This window comes from Protomyctophum parallelum (genome assembly GCF_964188405.1).
Source record: "Protomyctophum parallelum genome assembly, chromosome: 8".
In the NCBI taxonomy this organism is placed as follows: domain Eukaryota; kingdom Metazoa; phylum Chordata; class Actinopteri; order Myctophiformes; family Myctophidae; genus Protomyctophum; species Protomyctophum parallelum.
In genome coordinates, this window is record NC_139703.1 from 28,525,769 (window position 1) to 28,548,138 (window position 22,370).

The window sequence follows — 22,370 nt, forward strand, 5'->3', positions numbered from 1 at the left end:
GGGAGGTGGTTCATCAGGCCTGTCAGCTTCTGTTATCTCACTCACACGATGTGTCGCAACGGAAACCAAGGCACCCTTTCTACCAACCGACGCAGCATCACTCGTCTGCGCGCTATTTCATCCCAGACGCCAAACGGGCTGCGGTCAGTGCGATGGGACTGTGGAATGAATGGATAATGGATGGATGCGTGTTCTTTATGTTTATTAATTCATCAGTGAACATTATTTTCGGAACAAACATGAGTTGCTTAACTTACTGAGCCTATATCTGAGAACAGGAAACGACAAGAACACCACAGATCGAAACCTGTAGGCAGGCTACGGTAAGGGTCGTCTGACATTTCTCTCTACTGTTCAAATCTTTCATATAGTTTTCATTAAACGGTTGGCCACTTGGCCTGCAGTGTTGAGTAGTACAATCTGTTTATTTTTATATTATATTTATATTGCTGGAAGTGCAAAGCTGACACCAACTTTCACCCCTCCTTTTTATTTTATTGTTTTACTTCTATCACATTCTCATCAGATGGTGCATGACTGCATGTGGTGGAATTCATATATATATTATTTTTTTCTGTGGGGGATTACACTGTCACCTTTCAGCGAAGATTTTTTTATTTTGTCCAGTCTGTATAGGCTTACACAATTGGGGTACATTGTTAAATTTGGTCTCCCTGCTGTATCCTGTGGTCTGGTTTAACCACTACTGGTTGACAAGTTCAATTCAAATTAAATTTCTCCCCTGAGCAGGCAGGCAGGCTGTCAACTGACTTAGTGGTAAAAATGTCAGGTTCAAATACCACGTGGGACATGAAAGAGTGTGTCAGTTAGGTGTCAACTAGCAAATGTGCAATTACCTTGTGCACATTTACCTCCTTTTTTCGTCTCCTGATAGATGTTTTTCAGGCCAATTTTGAAAGAAACCAGTGTTACACAAGTCATCCTTTCATGGATGGTGTCAGCATGTCAGGGCATTCCACATGTCCGTGGCAGAGCAGCAGAATGAGAACTTTCTCATTATTTGTTCTAAATTTGGGTGATATACGAGATCATGGTCACTCCCTCTAGTGTTGTAGCTGTGGGTGGTGGGTGTGTGTCACTCACTTTGGATAAGTAGTTTGACAGGTATGAGGGCATTGAGGGCACTTTCTCTTTGACAGTGTCTTTGTCACTCACTTTGGAGAAGTAATTTGACAGGTATGAGGGCATTGAGGGCACTTTCTCTTTGACAGTCTCTTTGTCACTCACTTTGGAGAAGTAATTTGACAGGTATGAGGGTATTGAGGGCACTGTCTCTTTGACCTTAAAGGACAACTTTAGTTTTTTTCAACCACGGTTCATGTTTTAGGTTGTTATTAGAGAAAGTAAAAGGTGAGTGTAATTTTTTTTTTAATTTGCTGCTTTCTTTCGTTTTAGGGATTTTAGCTGTTTTTGACAGGGGGGCGGGGGCATTCGAGCACAGGGCTAAATTTGTATTTCTTTACAAAATTTTATAGCGATTTATTTTTGTATTCTTTACTATAGTCCTACTAGACCCCAAGAAATTACATTTGGCCACAAAATATCACGGGATCTACTGAATGTGTCAAACTGACATATTGAGCCTATAACACACATGTGGCTTCCCCCCAGTAGGCTACCTTCACATTCAGTAGATCCTGTGATCTTCTGTGGCCAGATGTAATTTATTGGGGTCTATTAGGACTATAGTAAATAAAATAAAATAAAATCGCTATAACATTTAGTAAAGAAATACATATTTAGCCCCATGCTCGAATGCCCCCGCCCCTCTGTCAAAAACAGCTCAAATCCCTAAAACGAAAGAAAGCAGCAAATTAAAGAAAATTAACACTCCTCTTTTACTTTCTCTAATAACAACCTAAAACATGAACTTTGGTTGAAAAAAACTAAAGTTGTCCTTTAAATACCAATCCAATCCCAGTGATGTTTGCTTAACCAGACTATGTTCAACTAAACGATTCTCTTCGGCTTGTCAGTAGGCAAACTATCTGTGAGGCAAGCAGATGGAGAGCCCCTCTTCCACAGTGAGGCGTACAGCCTGGATACAGAGCAGCAGACAACGGCTTACCCTGGAGGAACCATCTGACCTCCCTTCTACCTCCCAGGCCTTCATTGCTGATGATGATGTTTTTGCAGATGGTCAGTTCAAACAAAGAATTTTGTAGAGATCTTGGATCAGTAACTGTCTAATGCCTGGTACTCTAGGTGCAGGGAATTGTTTATTGTCTCCATCAGGCAGTCTCTATAGTCATGTGATCAACACGGATCTGTCCGATTCATCCCGATTGGCTAAGATTGCTTTTCAAAGTTTGCACGATTTGGACCATTTTGAACAACATGCCTAAACACCTGGGCTACTGGTGATTGAAGTCATTGTAGCATGTCTACTGCTAAATGTCTGCATACAATGCTGTGTGTCTAATAATAATTATCAAATGATCCTCCTTTGAAAAGTCTTGCAGGGTTTAAATTCTTGTGGGAGAGGGAATCTTGAAAAGACAAGAAAGTGGCCGCACACGCCAATAGCCAGAGTGCCAATACTTTATTTAGGACGCAGCCGTTTAAGACATCATGAATCCAACGTTTCGGCGGTTAAGCCTTCATCAAGGATGATTTAAATACTTATGGCCCATAGAATATATAGAAAATAAGTTCCCTTCTTCGGTCTTCCATAGATTCAGCATACCCCGATTACACTTGTTGCCGAGGTAGATACAGACAAATTCAGTGGATTGAACGGAGATGATGCACTGCAACAAGAGTATTAAACTAAGAATGGTAAATTTTTATATATACTGTATATACTACAATATATTTAGATAACGGTACTTTATATTCTATAGATATCGTTTGGGCGTGGGTGTGCTTATTTTGTGCATGTTTCTCACTGTCTGTTTTATACGGTTTCCACAGGATGCTGTTCAGGAAAGATTGAGAACTGGCTCTTGCACTGCGGGTGAGTCTATGTGTACACTTTTGGTTTGTTAAGATGACGATTTTCGAGAAATTACTCTGTACTGTTACAGGGCTTAAAGTTCTCAGTCCTGGGGACTGATTTCAGTCCTGAGGATTTCATAGGGGTGACTCTGTGACATTCTACACTACAGGGTTAAGGTCAGTGTCAGTGGGTGGAATGTTGCCTGACAAACAACCCCTTCTAGACTAGAGAACGGAAACTCTGAAGTCAGGTGTACTCCAGGAAGGAAAAACAAACAAGTTTAGGCAATTTACAGGAAACAAATTAGATTTAAATTTAGACAGCTTATTAACCATTTAAACCCTATATACTTAATTGACCTGGGTCCCCCAGGTCTCTACTCTCTATTTTAAGCCCACTCATTTTATCCCTCTGATTTTACACCAAACTCTTCCCGTACTATAGGGAAGCTAAAGTTCAACTGAGGTAACAAAGTAAACGTAAGTAACAAAGTATGCAAATATATGCAGTCAAATATTTGTCTCTAATTTTTACATGAACAATAATGGTTTACTGCTGTTGAAGCCAAATAACTATTTTCTGGAACCCACCAAGGTTATAATGGCTGTCTAGATCAGTGTTTCCCAACCTTTTTTGTCCCAGGGCACACTTTTCATATAGCCTAAAAATCTCGGGGAACACCTAGATATACGGGGGGGGGGGGGGGGGGGGGAGGGGGGGGGGGGGTGTGTATGTATATATATATATATATATATATATATATATATATATATACTTTTGACAGAGTAAAACTTCTTTGAACCCAATATACTTTTAAAAACACACATGACAGCACTCATCAAATAACTTTAAAGAGAAAGAAAAGGACAGAAACTTGAGCACTTTTGTACAAAAAATAAATCGTAAAAAAATTGATAAAGAAAAGAAAATATGTTTGGCAAGTTCTGTCTTAGTGTGAACCTTGAGCTTGTTTTCCTGAACAAAGAGTTTTTATCCTGGCTGAGACGCTGGACAAACTGACACGGAGCTCCTCATCAACTGCTCTCAGTCTCTCTCTGCGTTTGTTTTTTAATGCAAGTCAGGCTTGAAAAACTAAGCTCACACAGGTAGGTTGTGGAAAAGGGGAGCAGCACTGCCATTGCGCTGTCTGTGATGGCTGGATATTATTTGCCAATAGCCAACCAAAACCTGTCCAGGCTTAGCTCCTTGAATTTCTTTTTCCATTCATAGTCCCCCAATAACTGCTCTCGCAGTAGTGTATTGGGCTGTTCTGTTCAGTCTTCCGCGTTAACTGGGGGGAAATAAATTGCAAATTTGTCCTCGAGAGTTTCCAGATGCTCAGAAATGGGCCCACAGAATCCACTTATATCTGTTGATTCATCCACTTGCAGTGCAAATTTCCCACTCGACATAATTTTGTTTATGACAAAACTCTCGATGTCTGCAGACATGTCTTCAATGTGTTGGCCAATTGTGTTATTTGAGAGTGGCACATTTGCTAATTCCTTTGCAAGATCTGGTGGCACCAAGCCCACACCCCCCGCAAATTTGAATGAACTGGCTATTACTGTTTCTGCCAATGTATGTGGCAACTTTTCCAACATCTCTGCGATTTGGTAGCTTAATTCCAGTCCTTTTTCAGAAGTCTTTGTGGTACTGCGTACCACAAAGCGTTCAACATGAGTGGTATCAAGGTGACGCTTCAGCTTATTGGGAACCATGGCGCTGTTTGCAAGCTTGAATCCACAAACGATGCACAGCGGAATCGGGTTAGTTGTATCCCCAGTAAAGGTGAAGCCAAACTTCATGTAGTCATCATGGTAAAGTCTGGCAGTGGCTTTCTTTGTAGGCGTTGCGTTAGTAGTAGGCCTAGCCGCCGTTGTTGCTGCTGTTGCTGTGCCGTCGTCAGGTGGAGGTGACTCGGTGGCGCTGTGTGTGCTGCTGTCGGGTTCTGGTGGTGTCTTTCTGGAGGGAGCGAAATGAAGCGTCTTCTGGATGCATCTCTTTTTGGCTACTGGTCCCATCTTGTAGTAGCTGTAGGCCTACAATGAGTGCCAAGCTGTCTGTGCCCCAGCTCAGTAGCTATTGCTTTCGGGGGAGGGATAGTGTTAATTTCGGTCAAATCAGGCGGCACACCTGGACACATCAAACGGCACACCAAAGCTCCGCGACACACAGGTTGGGAACACTGGTCTAGATCATGGGTTTTCAACAGGTGGTCCGTGGACCACTGGTGGTCCGTGAAGGTATTGCATGTGGTCCCTGGCCATGCATTTAGTATGTTTTTTATCGACCACTAGTTGGGAAACAAACTAGTTCATTAAGTGACCTGGTGATGTATGATGACATCAATGTCAGTTACTGGGAAGTCGGATGTCAAGAACTTCCACAGAAAGTGAGTTTGAATTTCAATGGAAAGTGAACCGGATTGACTGGTTGAGTCTATTAGGATATATCAAATGTGCCCATATAATCATGCAATCGCATGTGTCTGCCATCTATGAGTTTAATATGGAAGGTTAAGAGAACAGAGTAAGGGCAACCATCGGAAAGGAATAGCTCCGGACGACTAGCATATGCCAGTTAAATTACTGTTAAGGGCTTAATTTAATTTGATATTAATTTTAATATCCCCTCACCCAACTCAACAGTGGTTGATTCTTAGTCAGGGTGGTGGTCCCTGGTTCATAATCAGTTGAAAACCCCTGGTCTAGATGGTACTTAAGGAATTTTCTTCAACAACATCAATGTTCTTTTCTGCCACTGACTGTACAAAAACGAAAAATAGATAAAAAATAGAGAAGCACATTTATGGATAATCATTTACAACCTTCTCTATGTTTTGTAGTACAAGTATTGTTCTCTAGAATAGATATATCATATGTGACAAAGCTGACAGTTGCTCTCATACATGCCCATGACCATTTCCACAAGAGGAAGTTGCTGATTAGGAAATAGAGTATAGAGTGACTATAGAGTGAGATTGTCAAAAACGTTTTGTTACTGTTGAATCGCACTGTGTTGTTTGTTGTTTTGAATAACTGTGTGAATACTTATAGTACATAGCTTATATTTTGACATATCTCTCATAGGTTGGAGGGATGCTCAGAGAACTATAGTCACCTGACTGCTGGTAAGCCTGAACTAAAATTATTTCAGAAAATTATTTAACATACCATCTTAGGATCATTATACTGTACATTTCTACAAGTAAGACTTAAGAATAATTAAGAATGGGAAGGAAGTGAACTTTCTAATACGGACAACTTTTCATTTGGAAGTGGAAAAAAAATACTTGAAGAAAGGAATAATTAAAAAATTCGAGAGAGCATTGCAACAAGGCAAGCAATTTCTGAAAATGAATGGGTGAAACATGCTTGCCTGGTCATGAACTAACAAATAGCCTAATCTGTATGTGCTATATGTAATAAATAAAACACAGTGGTACTATATCCAGAGTATGTTGTATGATATATGATGTTTTCTTCTATGCTGACAGCCAGCAACAGCTTTGAAGATGACCTGAGTCTTGGTGCTGATGGTGAGTATTAAGAACTTAGACATCATTCGGCCTGGGGCATCTGTATCTCGAGAGGAGGCAAGCTTCTGTGACAAAGCTCATTTGAATTGAATTTCAATTAAATTGAAGTTGGGGTCCTTTGCATGGATAGGTTTTGGAATCCCTGCTCTATGTACAACTAAGTGCATGCGTGTGCGAGCACGCACGCACATACGCACGCAAGCACGTAGATGTTAACCACTCAAAGGTTTTCAGAAATGTGCTCCAGTTTCTTTAAATGATTATTTTTTTAAAACCTTGTCCATCCCCTTTGTGAGTTTCTAGAACAACTATTATTGAAGAAGTAGGGAAGTCAACGTTAAAGTAAGGGCAATTCCAGCCCAAAATATCCGATTGGCTATTCTCAGTGCCCAATATGCTATTTTTAGCACACTAAATCAACATGCACGTGCTGTGCACACAGCCATGCAAAACACCCACGAACCTGCAACTTAAGGACTGTGCGCGCGCACATACACATGCACGCATGTACGTAATATGAAAGGGTGAAAAAACGGATTCATAAAACTAGTAACAGACTCACACTGATGTATGTTTTTACAGCTTCTGTACTCAATGTGGAAGAGTTTATGCCAGAGGAGAGGTAAGTTGTGATCATTTTGCTACACGTCACCAATAATAGAAATGGAATACAAATACGTATTATGTTAATATAAATATTAAATTGTAATGGTAATCATTGCTAGAATGTTGACTAATATACTGGAGTATATCAGGAGACAGAACTCATACAGGATACAGAATACAATAAAATAAAAAGAAATTGGAAGTAAAAATTGGAGTACTGGAAAAACAAACAGGAGTATCTGGGAGACCCCTGTTAACAAACTATAGTAACCATCATGGTTACTAACACCCAGAAAAGAAAACTCATCTCACTGTGATGTTGATGAAATACTTCATCATAATGACATGTTTCTAGCTCTAGACTCTGAAGAAACCTGACTTCCTGAATTGTGTAAATACAACTAAAGGCTATCTACCACAGTTCCCACACTACACTCTTTAGCTCAAGACCCAAAAGTCAAATTGTATGTCTCTCCATGAGCCAAACTAGTGAGAATAGCAGATCTACAACCTCCCAACATGTAGATCTGCTATTTTCTTTAAAAAAAAATGGTTGACCTTTTTTATTAAAAATAAATTGTGATTGTTTAAACACAGGAAGAAAACAAGTTCTCGTGACCCATAAAAATGTTTGGGGACCACTGGTCTAAATGCATTATTGAGATCCACTGTGTTTTTGTTTCTTCCCTCTGCCTATGGCATTTGACCATGAAGACTCCCACTGCTGCTGCCTCCTCCGGCCAAGTTACGAAATGGCTGCAGCGGGCTCCAGACCAGGTCAGTGAGAAACCGCCAAAAAACAAACAAACCCCCTGATTTGATGACACATCCACTGAGAAACAAATCTCCGCTCTACACGCCACGGTCACACAGGTTCTGGAAATGAATCAACCCCCTATTTAAAAAATTGCAAAAATAGCTGATCTACAAGCTTTTTGATTTATTGATTGAATACTTCATTAGTCAGAAATGTAAACAGCACATGGTACAGTCAGTAAGTAAGTAAGACATTAAGGCTAAAAGGATAGCACAAAAATGTCATGGGGACTTGAGTTGTCGTCACAAATACATACAAAAGAGATTGAAAAATTACATTTACAGTGCCTCCCCCTTGTGTTTCCAGGTCAAGTTTGGAAAGAAATCGGTGTTAAACATCCTTGGATGGTGTCAGAGGGGCATTCAACATTTTGGTGGCAGAGTAGTAGAAAGAGTTTTCCCATGTTCGTTTAAATTTGGGTGTTACCAGATCATGGTAGCTCCCTCTAGTGTTGTGGCTGTCAGTAGTTTGACAGGTATGAGGGCACTGTCTCTTTGACTATAAATCCCAGTGATGTTTGCTGAACCCTGTCCCAACACGTTGCATTTTACAGTGGAGTGTGTTTAAAAGCAAGTACATTGAAATACTTTGTTCGCCACTGGTATCCGTCATTTAACTGGGGATCCCCTGGAACCCCATCAAGGAGCCATGGGGGTGCCTGCATCCCACATTAAGAACCAGTGGTCTCAAGACACAGCTCAGGAAGCTACAATGTGGCATTTAATAAGCCAATTGTTTTGTTTGGGGCCACAGCTCCTCTGGACAGCCGGTAATGTGACATGCTTTACAAGCCAGGGATAATGTACACCATGAGCAAGTCAGTTATCAGAACAGAACAAAGCTATTTACTGTACCTCCCTAGAAGTGCGGAATTGCTCACCGTACAGTACATTATCCATGACCATGGCTAGTGCGTCTATAATAAACAGAAATATTTTCATGTATAATTTGTATGCATCATTTTCCCTTCGTCATGTTTTTTAAATGTCTTTAAAATGTCTTCTGTGAAGCACATTGAATTGCACATGTATGAATTGTGCTGTATAAATAAGGCTTGATTGTAGAGATGCACGATATACTCGGTAGTGGAATCGGCCATAATACCACCATATCGGTATCGGTCGGTCTCAAAATAATGCAATTATTTTCACTGATATTTATGAGTTATGACGCAATAACAATGTGACCATCACTGGCTACATTCTACGTTTAATTTGTGTACTCATCTCATTCAGGAAAAATAGTATATTTATTGATTGATTGAATACTTGAATAACAGGCCCTATAGGGAATCGGTCAGAATCTGTATCAGCAGATATGACCCTGCAAATAATCAGAGATCGGTCATCATTTCATAATCATGCACCCCTACTTGATTGATTGAGAAATATCAAATGTTACGTTTTTACCTTTTATTTAAGGTAGCTTGTTTTTGTCACCAGGTGTCACTAATTATGAATTGAACTCTATACTCCATAGACTTCCATTGAGAAGAAGTACATTGTACATAATGATTTTTCGTGTCACGTCTGTTAGCAGTGTTGTAAAATTAATGCAACCCCACGTGATATGTCTACTCTAAGCCTATCAGAATGGTTATTTGCCCTATTTTTCTATACCATGGTATAAGAACTTTTAAGTGTCTTTTGCAGGACCCCTCACCAGAAACCCAGCCTGCCGTCACTGAACCTGGGCCACAGCATGGCTTCCAGTTACCTCTCCTCAGCCTCCTCAGCCACAAAGTAAGGCCTCAACATAAGAAAGTGTAGGATAATGTTTCTGTGTTGCTGCCCCGAGGGCGAGAAACGACCTCGCCCTTTCTGAGTTGCTGGCCGGCTCCATATATTCAGAGCTAGTATGTCAAACCATGTATATCCAGGGTTTGATGAGGTCAGTGTCGTGATCTTCATATATGGAGATCCAGGTGATGATAGTCAGCTCCAATCTCCATTGATGATGTGTGTTGAGCCAGGGGGATTCTTTGGCTGGCATGCAGGATGATGTGTGACCCCTGAGTTCCTAATAAAAGACACAGATTGATCTATGACATGTGGCCGCCCCTTCCTCTGCTATGAACACTTATTGGTACGGCTAAATATTCCCATCACATCCTCTCGATTGCTTTCAACTGAACAGTCTCCCTTTGTCCCACGTCAGTGTGGAAGAGGTCCTGCAGATGTGGTCGGAGGATCCTGAGGAGACACTGTACCAGCTGGGTTTCGGCTGTGATGAGCCGCGGGTCACCTCTCGTATCCCCACCCGCTTCTTTACCTGCGATTCCCAGCTGCGGGGCATCAACTTCCGCCTGTTCCTGGAGTCCCAGCTACAGCGTATACGGGACGAGGACCCAAACCTCTGTCTTGCCAGTAAGAAAGTGGTTATCCAACATTTGAAGGTCCAGAACCCCCAAATTGATGCATACATGTATTAGACCACAGACCCCCATTTGAAAAGGTTTTGTGCCAGGGAACATAAGGTTTTAAACTCTTCCACATATCACTGGGTGATATTTGGAACCCGCTCAAGGACCAGCCACTTTTTTTTTTTTTGGGGGGGGTTTTCCATTTTAAAATACAAGACATATGACCACAAACGAAACATAGGGGATAAAACAAGAGACAAAACAAAACAGTAAACAGAACAAAGGGAAACAAAACAAAACAGACCCTCTTAACTATCCACCCGCCCTCGCCCTCCCATGCCCCGGGGGAAACAGAATAAGTTACTGTGCATGAGATTCATGCATTAAAGTAATTAAAATTAAATGCTAGCAATAATGGTAAATAAATGGTAAATGGTGCATTTATATAGTGCCTTTATCCAAGGCGCTTTACAGAGATTGTGCATTACATTCAGGCCATATCCAAGGCCTCGGGCAACCATTGCTCTAGAAATGAGCAGGGGTCCGCGGCCTCTGCCCCCTCTGGTAAATTTATTAATCTCAAATTATTTTTCCTGCTACGGCCCTCTAATTCAACCAATTTCGAATTGAGTGTTAAGACCTTTATCTGCAGCTCGGCGACGGTAGCCTGCATGGCTGTCCTGTGTGTCCATTTGTTCTGTTGAGATACATGTATGTCGCCTTTCTGTGTGGAGTTTGCATGTTCTCTCCGTGTCCCCTAGGGTAGGTACCCTCACAAAAACATGCAGTAATCCTGGTCTCTAAAGTCTAACCTACCTCCCCCTGGCCAGCCGGGGCGCCTGATGGAGGGGAAAGGAACTGGTCGGAATAACTGGTCGGTGTTCCTTCCACGCGTTACGTCTGGCCAGGGAAACTCCCCCCTGTCAGGTGAAAAGAAGCAGCTTGGATTCCTCATGCATAGAGGGAAGCATGAGGTCAGTCCACTGCACCCCCAGTGTGGTAGAGGAAGTGTAGTGATAATTGACACTGGGTGAAAAAATGGGTTGCAAAATCGTGGGATAAAAAAGAAAAAAGAGATACATGTATGTCTATGATAATGAGGTTCTCGTCAAGTGAAGAACTGTTCTTTGAGTACTCACATTGTTAGATGTGGAATGTGATTAAAAATGACAAATGAAATTTTGAGAACCAAATTGTTAACTCTTAGCGTAGCTGAGTGTGTTGAGAGGCCGTCTGGGATGGCAATAGGAAGGTTGTCAAATCAACCCTCGACTGACCCCAATCTAGATGTTGAAGTGTCACAGAACAAGGCCCCCTAGTTGTTCCCCTCTTTGCGCTTATTTGAGCCATCTGAGTAGCCATCTACTGGGCAAATACAGAAAAGTAATTACCCCTCCCCCCATTAAATACTCCCTTGACCCCCTTTCCTGTGCTGTGCCAACTGAACCTTTTCAGCTGTACTACTTTTTGGTCCTTCACAGGTCGTTTCAGACAGGTGGAAGTGCTGACTGCCATGGCCAATGCATTCTACTCCCTCTACTCGCACGTGTCCAAGACCCCTCTTCGGAAACTGTCCGCGCCAGTGTTCAGCTTCTCTCCCACTGAGAAGATTGGGGACTTTAGGAGCAGCGTTCGCAGTGAGCCGCGTTCTCCCGTGGAGAGGCTGAAGGACACAGTCTCCAAGATGTGTCTCTACACGGGCTCTCCTCGTGGATCAGATTCAACCTCTCCACAGCCCTCACTCTGCATCCCAGATGTTGTGGGGATAGTTCAGGAAACTGCCAAGACAACAGGCCAAGGGACCTCCAAGAAACTGGATTTGAGAGAAAGTAATGGGATTAACGCACCTGTCGATATTGGTAAAGTGGTGGACAGTGAAAAAACCTGCAGCATAGCGCAGGAGATGCAAAGGCAGCTGGCTGAAGCGAACATAAGCACATTCCAGAATAGTGATGCAGTGGGTCACAAGGGGACAGCGTTTCGAAAACAACCAGATATCAGTGAGGCTGAACCAACATGCCTTGAAAGTGGTAGGAGTGCCAGCCTAATGACATCTCAATCATCATCTTTGTCAGGGCAAACAGTGACAAGAACAGATCAGTGGTGTGCTTTGAGTCAGACAGAGCTGGATCTCGGCCTGATGTCGACATTGGTTTGTGATGAAAGCACAAGGTCAGATGACTCTGTCACTGTCACCAAGGTTGCCTATGATATATTAAGCCCACAGATTGCTGAGAGTGTACAACAGAGAGCCTACTCCTGTCAAGAGAAGATGCATAGTGCTGAGCCTCCTATCTCCTCCCAAATAGACATTAGTGTTGATGGAACATATTCTGGGGACCAGTTAGGGAGCGAGACTCCTGAAGTCCTAACTAGCACATTTAAAGCGGAAGAGGACTCTTGCTCAAGTTTAGCAAGGGAAGCTGGACATTTGGACTCTGCCACATCGCTTCCTCATCTGAACCCTAAAAGCAGACAATGCCTGTGTCACATCACGGTGACTGGCTGGGAGAGTGATAATGTCACTTCCTGTTCCTCAAACACACTCGATTCCATTCACAGTTGCTCCACCCCTAGAGCAAATCCACATGAGCAGATCAGTGAGCAGTCACCTGCCATGGGCAAAAGACAGTACCTCAGTCCACTTAAACATCAAACCCTGGATCATATTTCCAGCAACCTCAGACACGCACATTCCTTTGAGCTGGAAGAGGTAAGGAAGAATCACATGTATTCTAGTGTCCCTATTCTGCGCATGTCATAATAAGCAAAAATATGCAAAAATAGGTGAATGTACAGTACAGCAAGAATAGAAGATCTACAAGCTCACAGCACGTCATTGTGAGCTTGTAGACTGGCTATTCTTGTTTAATTATTTCACATACTGTACGAGGTATGATTTCAGAGGAAGAGTATTCTTTTCCCCCTGCATAATGGAATGTATTCCTCTAATATCCATAATGCTAACACAATTCCCACCCATGTTCCCCATATTTACTGCATGGAGGAGTGCTCTAATCATCTAAATTCACGTTTCTCAATAGGTGTACAGTGCAGGAGAAGACGACTTGGGACAATCAGAGACCTTACTGTTGGCCACGAGACGAGAATGCAAAGGTGAAGAGAGCGTATATTATGAGAATATGTTCCCATCGCCTTTGTTTTTCTTTAACAGCTGCTCAGTAGCAATTGGTTGAATTGTGAACATTCAGGTCAGCTTGCATTAGCTTATCTACACTTCGTTGCCATGTAGGTGTCCTACGCTGAACATTATGGCAGATCTACAAGCTCACAGAGCTTGCTGATGGACTATTTTCGATAGGCAACATCTGCACGCAACTAACTAGAACTCAGACTTTACACTCAAGACAGCCTGAGACAGGTTGATTTTGACGGCAAATTTTAAATTTCTAAGTTATGTTTTAGTCACCTAAAATGTTTTACTTTTAGTCTAGATTTAGTTGACTTAATATCATACTATTTTAGTCTACTAAATCTACAGTTGATTTAGTCGACTAGTAAAAGCATCGTAATGCCTGATTTTACAGTTGGTTGCATGCTGGAAATTGTTGAGCTTGTAGATCTGCAACTTTCAGAGCACAACACCCGAGAGCAACCAAACATAAACTGACTTGTCCTTTAGTTCTACTCTTTTCCACGAGTCCCTCCCTAACATTGTAGTCTAGTTATTTGACTAAATTCTCAGTATATTTACTAGTCATAATTTAGTTTTAATCATCATTGCTTAGTTTTCATTTAGTTTTCCTCAGTGAAAAAAGGCAGTCGACAAACATTTATCGTCATAGTTTTAACAATATCAACACTGCATTGTAGGCTGGTGCTGACTGAATGTGTTATTTGTCTTGTGTAGGTACAGTGGTACGGGGCAACAGTGTGCAGTCGGACAGCAGCGGCTATGCAGACGAAGAAGTCAGTCGTCCCCCAGACAGTCTTGGGAGTTGACAGAGAACAGATCAAAGATTTGACTGAAAGGTTAAGATGTGGATAATAAGGATCCATGAAAATGTCAATTTTCAACTTTTGCATTGTGCATATAAATACTTGATGCTGTGATATCGTACATTAAACATTAATGTTAACCTATTTATTTAAATAAATATTTAAATCAATCAAAAAGGAATTGTCGCAATGTCAATTCATTTACACAGTAGTTTCCACTGAAATGTCAAAAACAAAAAAAATACTTTTATTGGAAAAGTCAATATTTAATTTTACATTAGAGGTAGAGTAGTCCACATATTTCAGTTTTTTTCCTTTTAAAATATTAGGTGACATTTTCACATGAACAAGACCAACTCAGTTCTTTGTTATCCGAGCTCCTGATTCCACTGTTGCCAGGCAGTAAAGCCACAATAGGGCCCTAAACACAATGGACAGCATCAACAGACAAGTTATTTCCTTATCATCGGATTTAAAATAATCTAAAACAGCATGCTTAACGAACGTTCGGTTCAATCTCATATGGGATGATCACATCGGAAATACAGGTCACGGTTACACAAAACATGTACTGTAAGTGTATACCAGTAGAGGTAGATCTAAAGAAACTTGTTCAGCCAGCACTGTGTAGCCTAAAGGGTAGTCAACATCTAAGGTAGGGCAAACTCTAGGTTTCAACACTTTCACGACTTGATTCACTTCGATTTTGATTTGACCAACAAGTGCAATAGCAGAAGTGGTGTTAATACGCACATTCGTTCTAAAACCTCTAAACAGGGACTTGCAAGTGAAAATGTTTGAAATTCAATAACCTCATTGAAAAATGTGCCAAGCATGACAACAGCAATCAAACAGATTATGAAGATGAAACTATGATTAATATTGACTTGATATCAAGCACTGATCAGAAACAAAAGTGCATTAGAAGTCAGATTTCTATCCCATTAGAGATACACAAATATCCTCTTCCTATTCAAATATTACAATATTGTATTATTAGTGGGCTCTTCAATCAAAGACAGGTGAAATGAAGGTGAATGAATAAAGAATGGTTCCATGTATTGCTGAGAAATACTGTAAAATTATCTACATTTTGAGCCCTTGGATGGAATCTTAACTTTTCGATTGCCTTTTTGTTCATCAGTTCAACCTGATATGCTCAAAAGTGAGCAAAAATGTGTTTTTGAATTTTGAAAATGCAGTCTATTCTTTGGTCTTTTAAGCTTATGCATTGCCAATATATATATATAATCAGCTATATGCCTAAAGTATTTTCAAACCAGTCTGCATGATCTAGTTATGAATTCCTGGAATTCTAAAGTGTCAACTTTAGTTACAGTTCTTCTTGCCAACATGTCTTGCTCTGAGCTAGAACATTTATGGGCCAAGGGACAAATTCAATCCGATCATGACATGAAATCTATTAAACAAAGGAACAGCGATAGAAGGTTCATTTAATTTCCTAAGGGGAAATATGTAAGGCGCTCAGCTCCTAAAAGAGACAACACATTTAAGAAGCCAAAAAGAGTCCGAAATCCATTATTTTGTGGCCAACATCAGGAAAATGACAATAAGGAATATGGGCTGTTTTTAGGGTTGACAACCATTAGAGCCGCAATCGAGGTCGTCCTCTTTAGACCAACACATGGGTCAACTATAAAAGGGGCAGTCTTTCAAATTTATCTTCTGCAGAGTCTTTTGTCTCTCCACACATTTTGGGCAGCATGGCACATGCTGATCTTTGTTGACGTCCAAGTGAACGAAGCTCGGGGGAAGAATCCAGGGTCATGGATACAAGTCACTCAATAGCATCACCCTGCTACACCTTCTGTCTTTTCTGTTATGCTACTACATTTGTTCACAATGCTTTTATTGGGGGACTCGATGCAACTCAGTGAACCTTTACCAAAAACGGGGGCAGGGTCGTACTTGAGCACCTACAATCATGTCAGCTACAATAATAAAATAAGAAAATCAGTGGGAGCTACTTAAAAAAGGGACCCTTGGGCTCATTTTGTGATGCAAAGAAGTCTTAACATCCTCACCTGGAATAATTCAGCGCTATTCCAAGTGTACAAAAAAAAGAAAATCACAAGTGTAAGAAGAGCCATTTCGGTGATGACCATATGAAGTGCTTCCTTCCTCTGAAGTGGAGTATCTGCCGTGGCATGGTGAAGGCAGTGGGTTTCTGCCTGGCAGAGTGACGACAAGGGGGTGGGGGTAGATCACTTCCCTCCGGCCATGATTTTGAGGTACTGCAGGGCATTGTGGGCTGCGTTGGCACGGGCGGCATCCGTGCTCTGAGCAAAGCCATGGCACACGGTGATTGGCTGTGTGGACAGCTCCACTAGACACTGGCACAAACCACTCAGGCTACGCTCATCTGGAATGGAAACAGAGCAACCACATTAACTTATATCCTGCCGTCATGTCATTGACGTCCTTTTTCCTAATGGCGCTCACTGTCGATGACTTCTTTGACGTCTTTTGGGGGGTTTAGCTGATATCCACCGTCTAGCAGCGCCCCCGTCACTAGGCAACACTGCTCTGCTTTGGTCCGTCAATGAAATGATTCCCCTCGTCCGCCGCCATTACAACCGCAATACTGTCTGTCTATCATTTTGTTTCTCAAATACTTTTTTCCTCTCCCCATTCACTTAAAATCATACTTCTTAACATAGCAGTTGCATAGCTTACAGAATGTGAAATGGCTATAATAACCACAAGCCCAATGTTTACACTTCGTCCTACCACTGTCTCATTGTTTCACTACTAGGGATGTGTAAATGTGTCCAAAATGAAAATCGATTTGTATAATTCAATATTAACTATTAATCGATTAATCGTTTTTTTTGGGGGGGGGGGGCTTTTTTTCATTTTTTATTTTATTTTTATGAACCCTACAAATAAATAAATTCCCCCCCCCAAGGGGTACCTAAGTCAAAAACGTTTGGGAACCCCTGATGTAGTTGATTAACAATAATTGTAACTCTTGAGTTAATAAGGGTTCATTTGGTTACTAACTCCATCTTTTAAATGAGGACCACTGGTGGTCCCTGGACCACTGTTGATCCAATTGATCACCATAGCAACCCCAGCCTAGGCCTGATTAGGTAAATTCCCAACACCTGCTAAATCCTCCAAACCTGTATCTTGATTGGAATCAATTTCCACTCAGTCATGCAGCTACACAGACACATCCCAGGCACACTTTGGTAGGCCTATAACCCTGTCCTGTTTGGATGACAATATTGCCTTTCCAACAGATTTTCATTTTTTTTTTTTAACAGAAAAAAAAAAGAAAAACGATTATCGATTATTAATTTTTATAATCAATTTCGGGTCCTATCAACGATAATCGATTAATCGGACCTATCCGTATTCACTACTTCTGTTAAAAATACACACAAGGCGTGTCATTCACTTCACCTCCAGCAGAGAATGGGAGGGGGACTTCATTCCATTTCTGCGATAGTGTGCATGAACCCACCTAGATCCAGGTAGCTGACATCAAAGCGCTGCTCCTCAGACAGGTCGCAGAGCAGGGAGCAGAAGTTGGAATCGGAAGGCATGCCCAGAGGGTGGCTGCGGAGCTGTAAAATCTTCTCCCCTGCAGAGTTACGCAAAGAGTCCCATGTGCAGCCGAAGCCTTTACACTTGCCTGTCTCCGCTCTGTTTCCCATATTCTGTGTGACAAGGAGGGCAGGTTCATAACAAGACTTGACAACATGTGATTATTTTTGCAGGATCTTAACCATGCCTTTTCTGTTTTCACGTTATATATATATATATATATATATATATATATATATATATATATATATATATATATATAATTTTTTTAAATATATATTTAATATTTAAAGAGGAATAAAAGAAGAAGAAAAAAGAATATATTCTTTTTTTTCCTCTTTAAATATTTTGTAAGAAGAAGTAATACATTATTATACAATTGGTACAGTATACATTCTTTTTGGAAAGAAAAAACGGAAAAAAGAAAACCCTCAATCCCTCCCACCCATACTGCTCTGTGACATCACATAGAAAAAAGTAGTAAGATGATGAGAGATAGTGTCATGGAAAACAACATCAGCAATGATGATAGACAGTCAGTCAACCATATCAGTGGTATCCTGTCCATTAGGTGCTTCTACTCAAATAACGGACAAGGGGAAACCTTATCAAATTGTCTCTCTGTTTTTTAAGAAGCGTTTTATATATTATTTTAAATACAAATTTATGGTCAAAGTAAAGGAGCACTGATTGGACATACGTCATAGATACGGCTGACCGCATGACCCGAGATCCACATAAAGCCTGATTGGCCATTTCCATGTGGATCTCAACTCCCATACGATAATATTTATGCCTTTCATAATTCACAGAGAAGGAATGAAATGTTGTAACAGTTGTAACAAATGTCTGGTGTTCCTATTTCATTGATTGCGTTTGTGACCGCTAGTATATAAGCATTATGCAATGTTCCATATAATTGTAGGGGATATATGACAAGAATTCATGATTTTAAGATTATTTGGAGAAATTAGGATTGCAGCGGTACAATTTGTCTTTTTTATAAATTAACAAAATATTTGAAAAAACTTTTTTCACGTCATCATTATGGTGTATTGTGTGTAGATTGATGAGGAAAAAAACGAATTTAATCAATTTTGAAAGGAGGCTGTAACAAAACAAAATGTGGTAAAAGTGAAGGGGTGTGAATACTTTCAGGATGCACTGTATTAAGACCAGTAGAAGAACTTTCTCAAGCTCCTTCTGTTCTCACCATGTTGAAGGTATCGTCTTCCACCTCGGCTTCATTGTTATTCCTCAGGTCTACCGGGACATCATGGATGCGGGATAACATCTTAGCTGCTGCGTTCCTCTTGGCAAGCTTCTTGGACGTACCACTTCCTGGAGAGGACAATATATAAGGACAATAGTCGACTCGACATACAATATAGAAGATGAATATAAATGAATAACATTCAAGACCTCAACATAAAGGAGATCTCTGTTTGTTCAATGTCAGAAGAAAAAGTTCCATAAACAGAAGAGTGTGCCCTTTACCAATTTCCACAAATCTCTCCACTCTGCACGTCATGGTGAACTCTTTGCGGTGTGCCGGTCCAGACTCCTGCGTGACCGTGTATTCTGGCAAACGCCAGCCTTTCTGCACCACCAGCTCCTGGATTGAAGGAATACACAGGCACACACATTCATTGACGCAAGTGCCCAACACAAACGCACGTGTGCACACACAAATGAACAAACACAGGCACGGCTGCAAACACACATAGGATATGCAAAAACACACAATGGCATCGAGGGAATGGCTTTCCCTTTCAATTAGTCACATTACACTGATTACAGACATAATAAAATAATGAAAAAGATATGGTCAATCATCTTTTACGCTCCCACCTGCAATGCTCCCACAGGGTTACATTCGGACTGCTGAGAGGTGGTGGACTTCATCTCTGGTTGGGGGCTGTATAATCAAATAATACATCACAGTCAACTGATCAGTATAGACAGAGAAATATGTAACTACTAGTCAGCGTTAAAATATACATTTCCATGTAGAGATGGGTACAACCCTGAAACATCCTAGAATGCAATATCGCAATTTTAATTTGGCAAACAGATGGGTAGTGACTTGTGAGAGTGCTTCGGTGAGACTACAAGTGGGTGGCAATCCTAAGGGCCCAAGCTGGAATTCTTAATGAGCGTGTCCACTGTCCACATAAATATAGCTTAGTATTTAACACATTAATGTACAATTTTTGGAAGAAAGAGTATCAATAGAGGTGCACATCTATGTCATTTACATTCGAGCACACTTTCTCTTATTCAGCCTCCATTTTTGGAAGATAGTAATGTGAGGAAGAATATTGTAATCACTCTTGTCTTCTCCATGTTTGTGTTTGCGACTGTCAACAAAGTACCTATACTTCTATAACCTTTTGCTGTTTTATAAAGCGATTTGAGTATTCAGAAAGGCACTAATAAATTGTAATTAGTATTATTATTATGGTAAAATCATTGGTCAATCTGAATCAACCAACGTGTTGCATCACAAGAGATGCTGGTGTGTGCAGGGACTGCAGGCCTTATCCCAGGTGTTTCATGTTGTAACCATAAGAGTTGAAAATGTTATTCTGTGAAAGCTAGGGGGGTCATTCGTTGTTAATAAAATCTGCAATATACCAATTAGAACAGGTTGTAACAATGTATGCCAGTGCGCCATAGTTACTTCATTAGATATTAGCTGATTTGCTAAATATGGATGGAACCTTAAAGTTCAAACCATACGAAGACACTATAGTGTACTAGTGTATACAACCAAACATAACAGGACAGGACTAGCCTGGGCAGCATCACATTTCGGGTTTATGATCCGGTCGGGAGCGGAATGCGGATGGTAACTTTCGTCATGTTGTAGTCAATGATTTGTAGTCATGTGGCAGGAGAGCACAAGCCGGAATCAGTATTATGAATGGGTACTTCTTATTCCGCCTTGTGGTTTCCTGCCTGACCTGTTGACTACAAAACAAGACTACAACATGACGTAAATTACCATCCGCTCCAGACCGGTTCACACGGCGATTTTGGAACACAGACACTTTCCGAGGTGGAAAGCCTGGTTACGCGAGGTTAGGACAGTACAGAGGAAATGCAATCATGTAAGTATAGTGGCCTGTGTCAAAAGGAAATGCGTTCCTGTCATTTTGTGCAACCGAAACGAGATGTTGGGACAAAAAGAGAAAAAAAGAATACCACGAATCATTCTACTGACCCGTCTCCATCAACAGGAACGTCAACCGCAATGAAACCCTCTACTCCAATGCAAACTCCAACAGGACCCCCAAGGACTCCCTTGAGCATCTTCAGAGCAGCCTCTGCTGCCTTGTGCTTGGCGGCCTTCTTGCTGGGCCCTTGTCCGGTGCAGCTGATCTCTCCGACGGAGACACGGAACGTGAAGTTGGGCTGGTGGGCCTGTCCTTCGGCCTTCAGCAGGTCGTACACTGGGGTTTTGCCTATCCGCGTTCCATACTCCTGCAACAGACTGATGGGCGTCTTGCCGGGATTCACAGCCAGCATTTGCTCAATACTAGACGAAGAGACAAGAAAACAACAGTTGCTCTAGCCTAGCTGGAAGGCCCTTAAAACGACTTAAGTGCCATTACACACACACACACACACACACACATCATTGAAAAGGGCCAAGCTTTGCATGACTGACAATTGGCTCCAGAGTCCCCACAGGACAGGACAACGCATATCTTATCAATTAACTATGTATGAGGTGACGTCTTACTATCATGTGATTTTGGGAAGGCTTTAGAGAAGTGTCTGAGTTTAAGTGGTTCTCATCTCAGCAGTAAAGCCAGTGGATAAGCACCCGCCATGATCACAAAAGTCACTCAATGCACATTCAATCATTCATTGATGGACGATTTGCCTGAAATGTTAGCTAACTTATCTAGCACAGACCACAGAGGTTCTCATCTCACAAGTGGGGTCCTGCAGGGGACCCTCTGGATTCCTTGAGGGGGTTCCACTTCCAACCAAGTAACTTCCAAGTGGACACTTACATGTGAGGTCTGTACCTCTGTGTACAAAATAGAACCAATGGGGTCCATGTTTTGTTCCATTTTACACACAGTTATGGCCCGGGGCATGATTGAAAAACGGTGTGAGATTCACTACTGAGTTAGCAAACATGCTAATGCTAGCAGTGTGTGCTGTGCTGTGCAGCATCATTCCAGCTGTACCTGGAGCACCCAGAGTTTGTGTTGCAGTCCGGTGCTGTCTCGTCGTTCATTCCCTATTTCACACAGGTATAGAGCCAGTCTGTTTCGGATGGCAAATCCCCCCAGACAAAAGAAACAGACACTTGTTTTCATTAGGTTTGTTTTCAGAAGACGGATGAAGATGATGAGACAGCGACAAGAAGACCCTCCTCTCGCCGTCCCCACCGGAGAAATGTGACGAATGCGGAACCTTTATCAACTCGGCTGCTCATTGGTCCGCCAGGGGCTTTGGGTCACTTAGTTTTGTAGCGCGGGGAGTCCCGTGTGGGCGTGTGCGCGTGTGTGCGTGTTTTTGATTTGATTGAAGA

General features: G+C 41.5%; 2 protein-coding genes across 2 annotated transcripts; one reads left to right on the plus strand and one right to left on the minus strand.

Moving 5' to 3' along the window:
* Positions 1 to 78: 78 nt before the first annotated feature.
* Positions 79 to 14,340, plus strand: tespa1 (thymocyte expressed, positive selection associated 1). Its single transcript, XM_083771826.1, has 12 exons — positions 79 to 323; positions 1,998 to 2,160; positions 2,935 to 2,977; positions 6,052 to 6,092; positions 6,459 to 6,500; positions 7,083 to 7,122; positions 7,821 to 7,883; positions 9,576 to 9,665; positions 10,081 to 10,289; positions 11,767 to 12,998; positions 13,330 to 13,402; positions 14,157 to 14,340. The coding sequence occupies exons 2-12, from the start codon at positions 2,025 to 2,027 to the stop codon at positions 14,246 to 14,248; spliced, it is 2,061 nt and encodes a 686-aa protein (XP_083627952.1). The 5' UTR covers positions 79 to 323; positions 1,998 to 2,024; the 3' UTR covers positions 14,249 to 14,340.
* Positions 14,341 to 14,471: 131 nt separating this feature from the next.
* On the minus strand, positions 14,472 to 22,214 carry tarbp2 (TAR (HIV) RNA binding protein 2). Its single transcript, XM_083771827.1, has 7 exons — positions 22,024 to 22,214; positions 21,045 to 21,359; positions 19,670 to 19,736; positions 19,316 to 19,433; positions 19,032 to 19,159; positions 17,736 to 17,931; positions 14,472 to 16,628 (listed from the first exon to the last, which is right to left on the minus strand). Exons 1-7 carry the CDS (start codon positions 22,071 to 22,073, stop codon positions 16,471 to 16,473), a joined length of 1,032 nt encoding a protein of 343 aa, XP_083627953.1. The 5' UTR covers positions 22,074 to 22,214; the 3' UTR covers positions 14,472 to 16,470.
* Positions 22,215 to 22,370: the final 156 nt, after the last annotated feature.

What these genes read in the sequence shown, in the direction of transcription:
- tespa1 (XM_083771826.1), top strand. Translation starts at nt 2,025, where the DNA reads ATGGAGAGCCCCTCTTCCACAGTGAGGCGTACAGCCTGGATACAGAGC. An exon ending in CCTGAGTCTTGGTGCTGATG is followed by an intron (nt 6,501 to 7,082) that starts GTGAGTATTAAG and finishes ATGTTTTTACAG; the next exon opens with CTTCTGTACTCAATGTGGAA. An exon ending in CACGAGACGAGAATGCAAAG is followed by an intron (nt 13,403 to 14,156) that starts GTGAAGAGAGCG and finishes TGTCTTGTGTAG; the next exon opens with GTACAGTGGTACGGGGCAAC.
- tarbp2 (XM_083771827.1), bottom strand. Translation starts at nt 22,073, where the DNA reads ATGAACGACGAGACAGCACCGGACTGCAACACAAACTCTGGGTGCTCC. An exon ending in GTTCCTGTTGATGGAGACGG is followed by an intron (nt 19,737 to 21,044) that starts GTCAGTAGAATG and finishes TTGATTATACAG; the next exon opens with CCCCCAACCAGAGATGAAGT. An exon ending in AAGACGATACCTTCAACATG is followed by an intron (nt 17,932 to 19,031) that starts GTGAGAACAGAA and finishes CTTGTCACACAG; the next exon opens with AATATGGGAAACAGAGCGGA.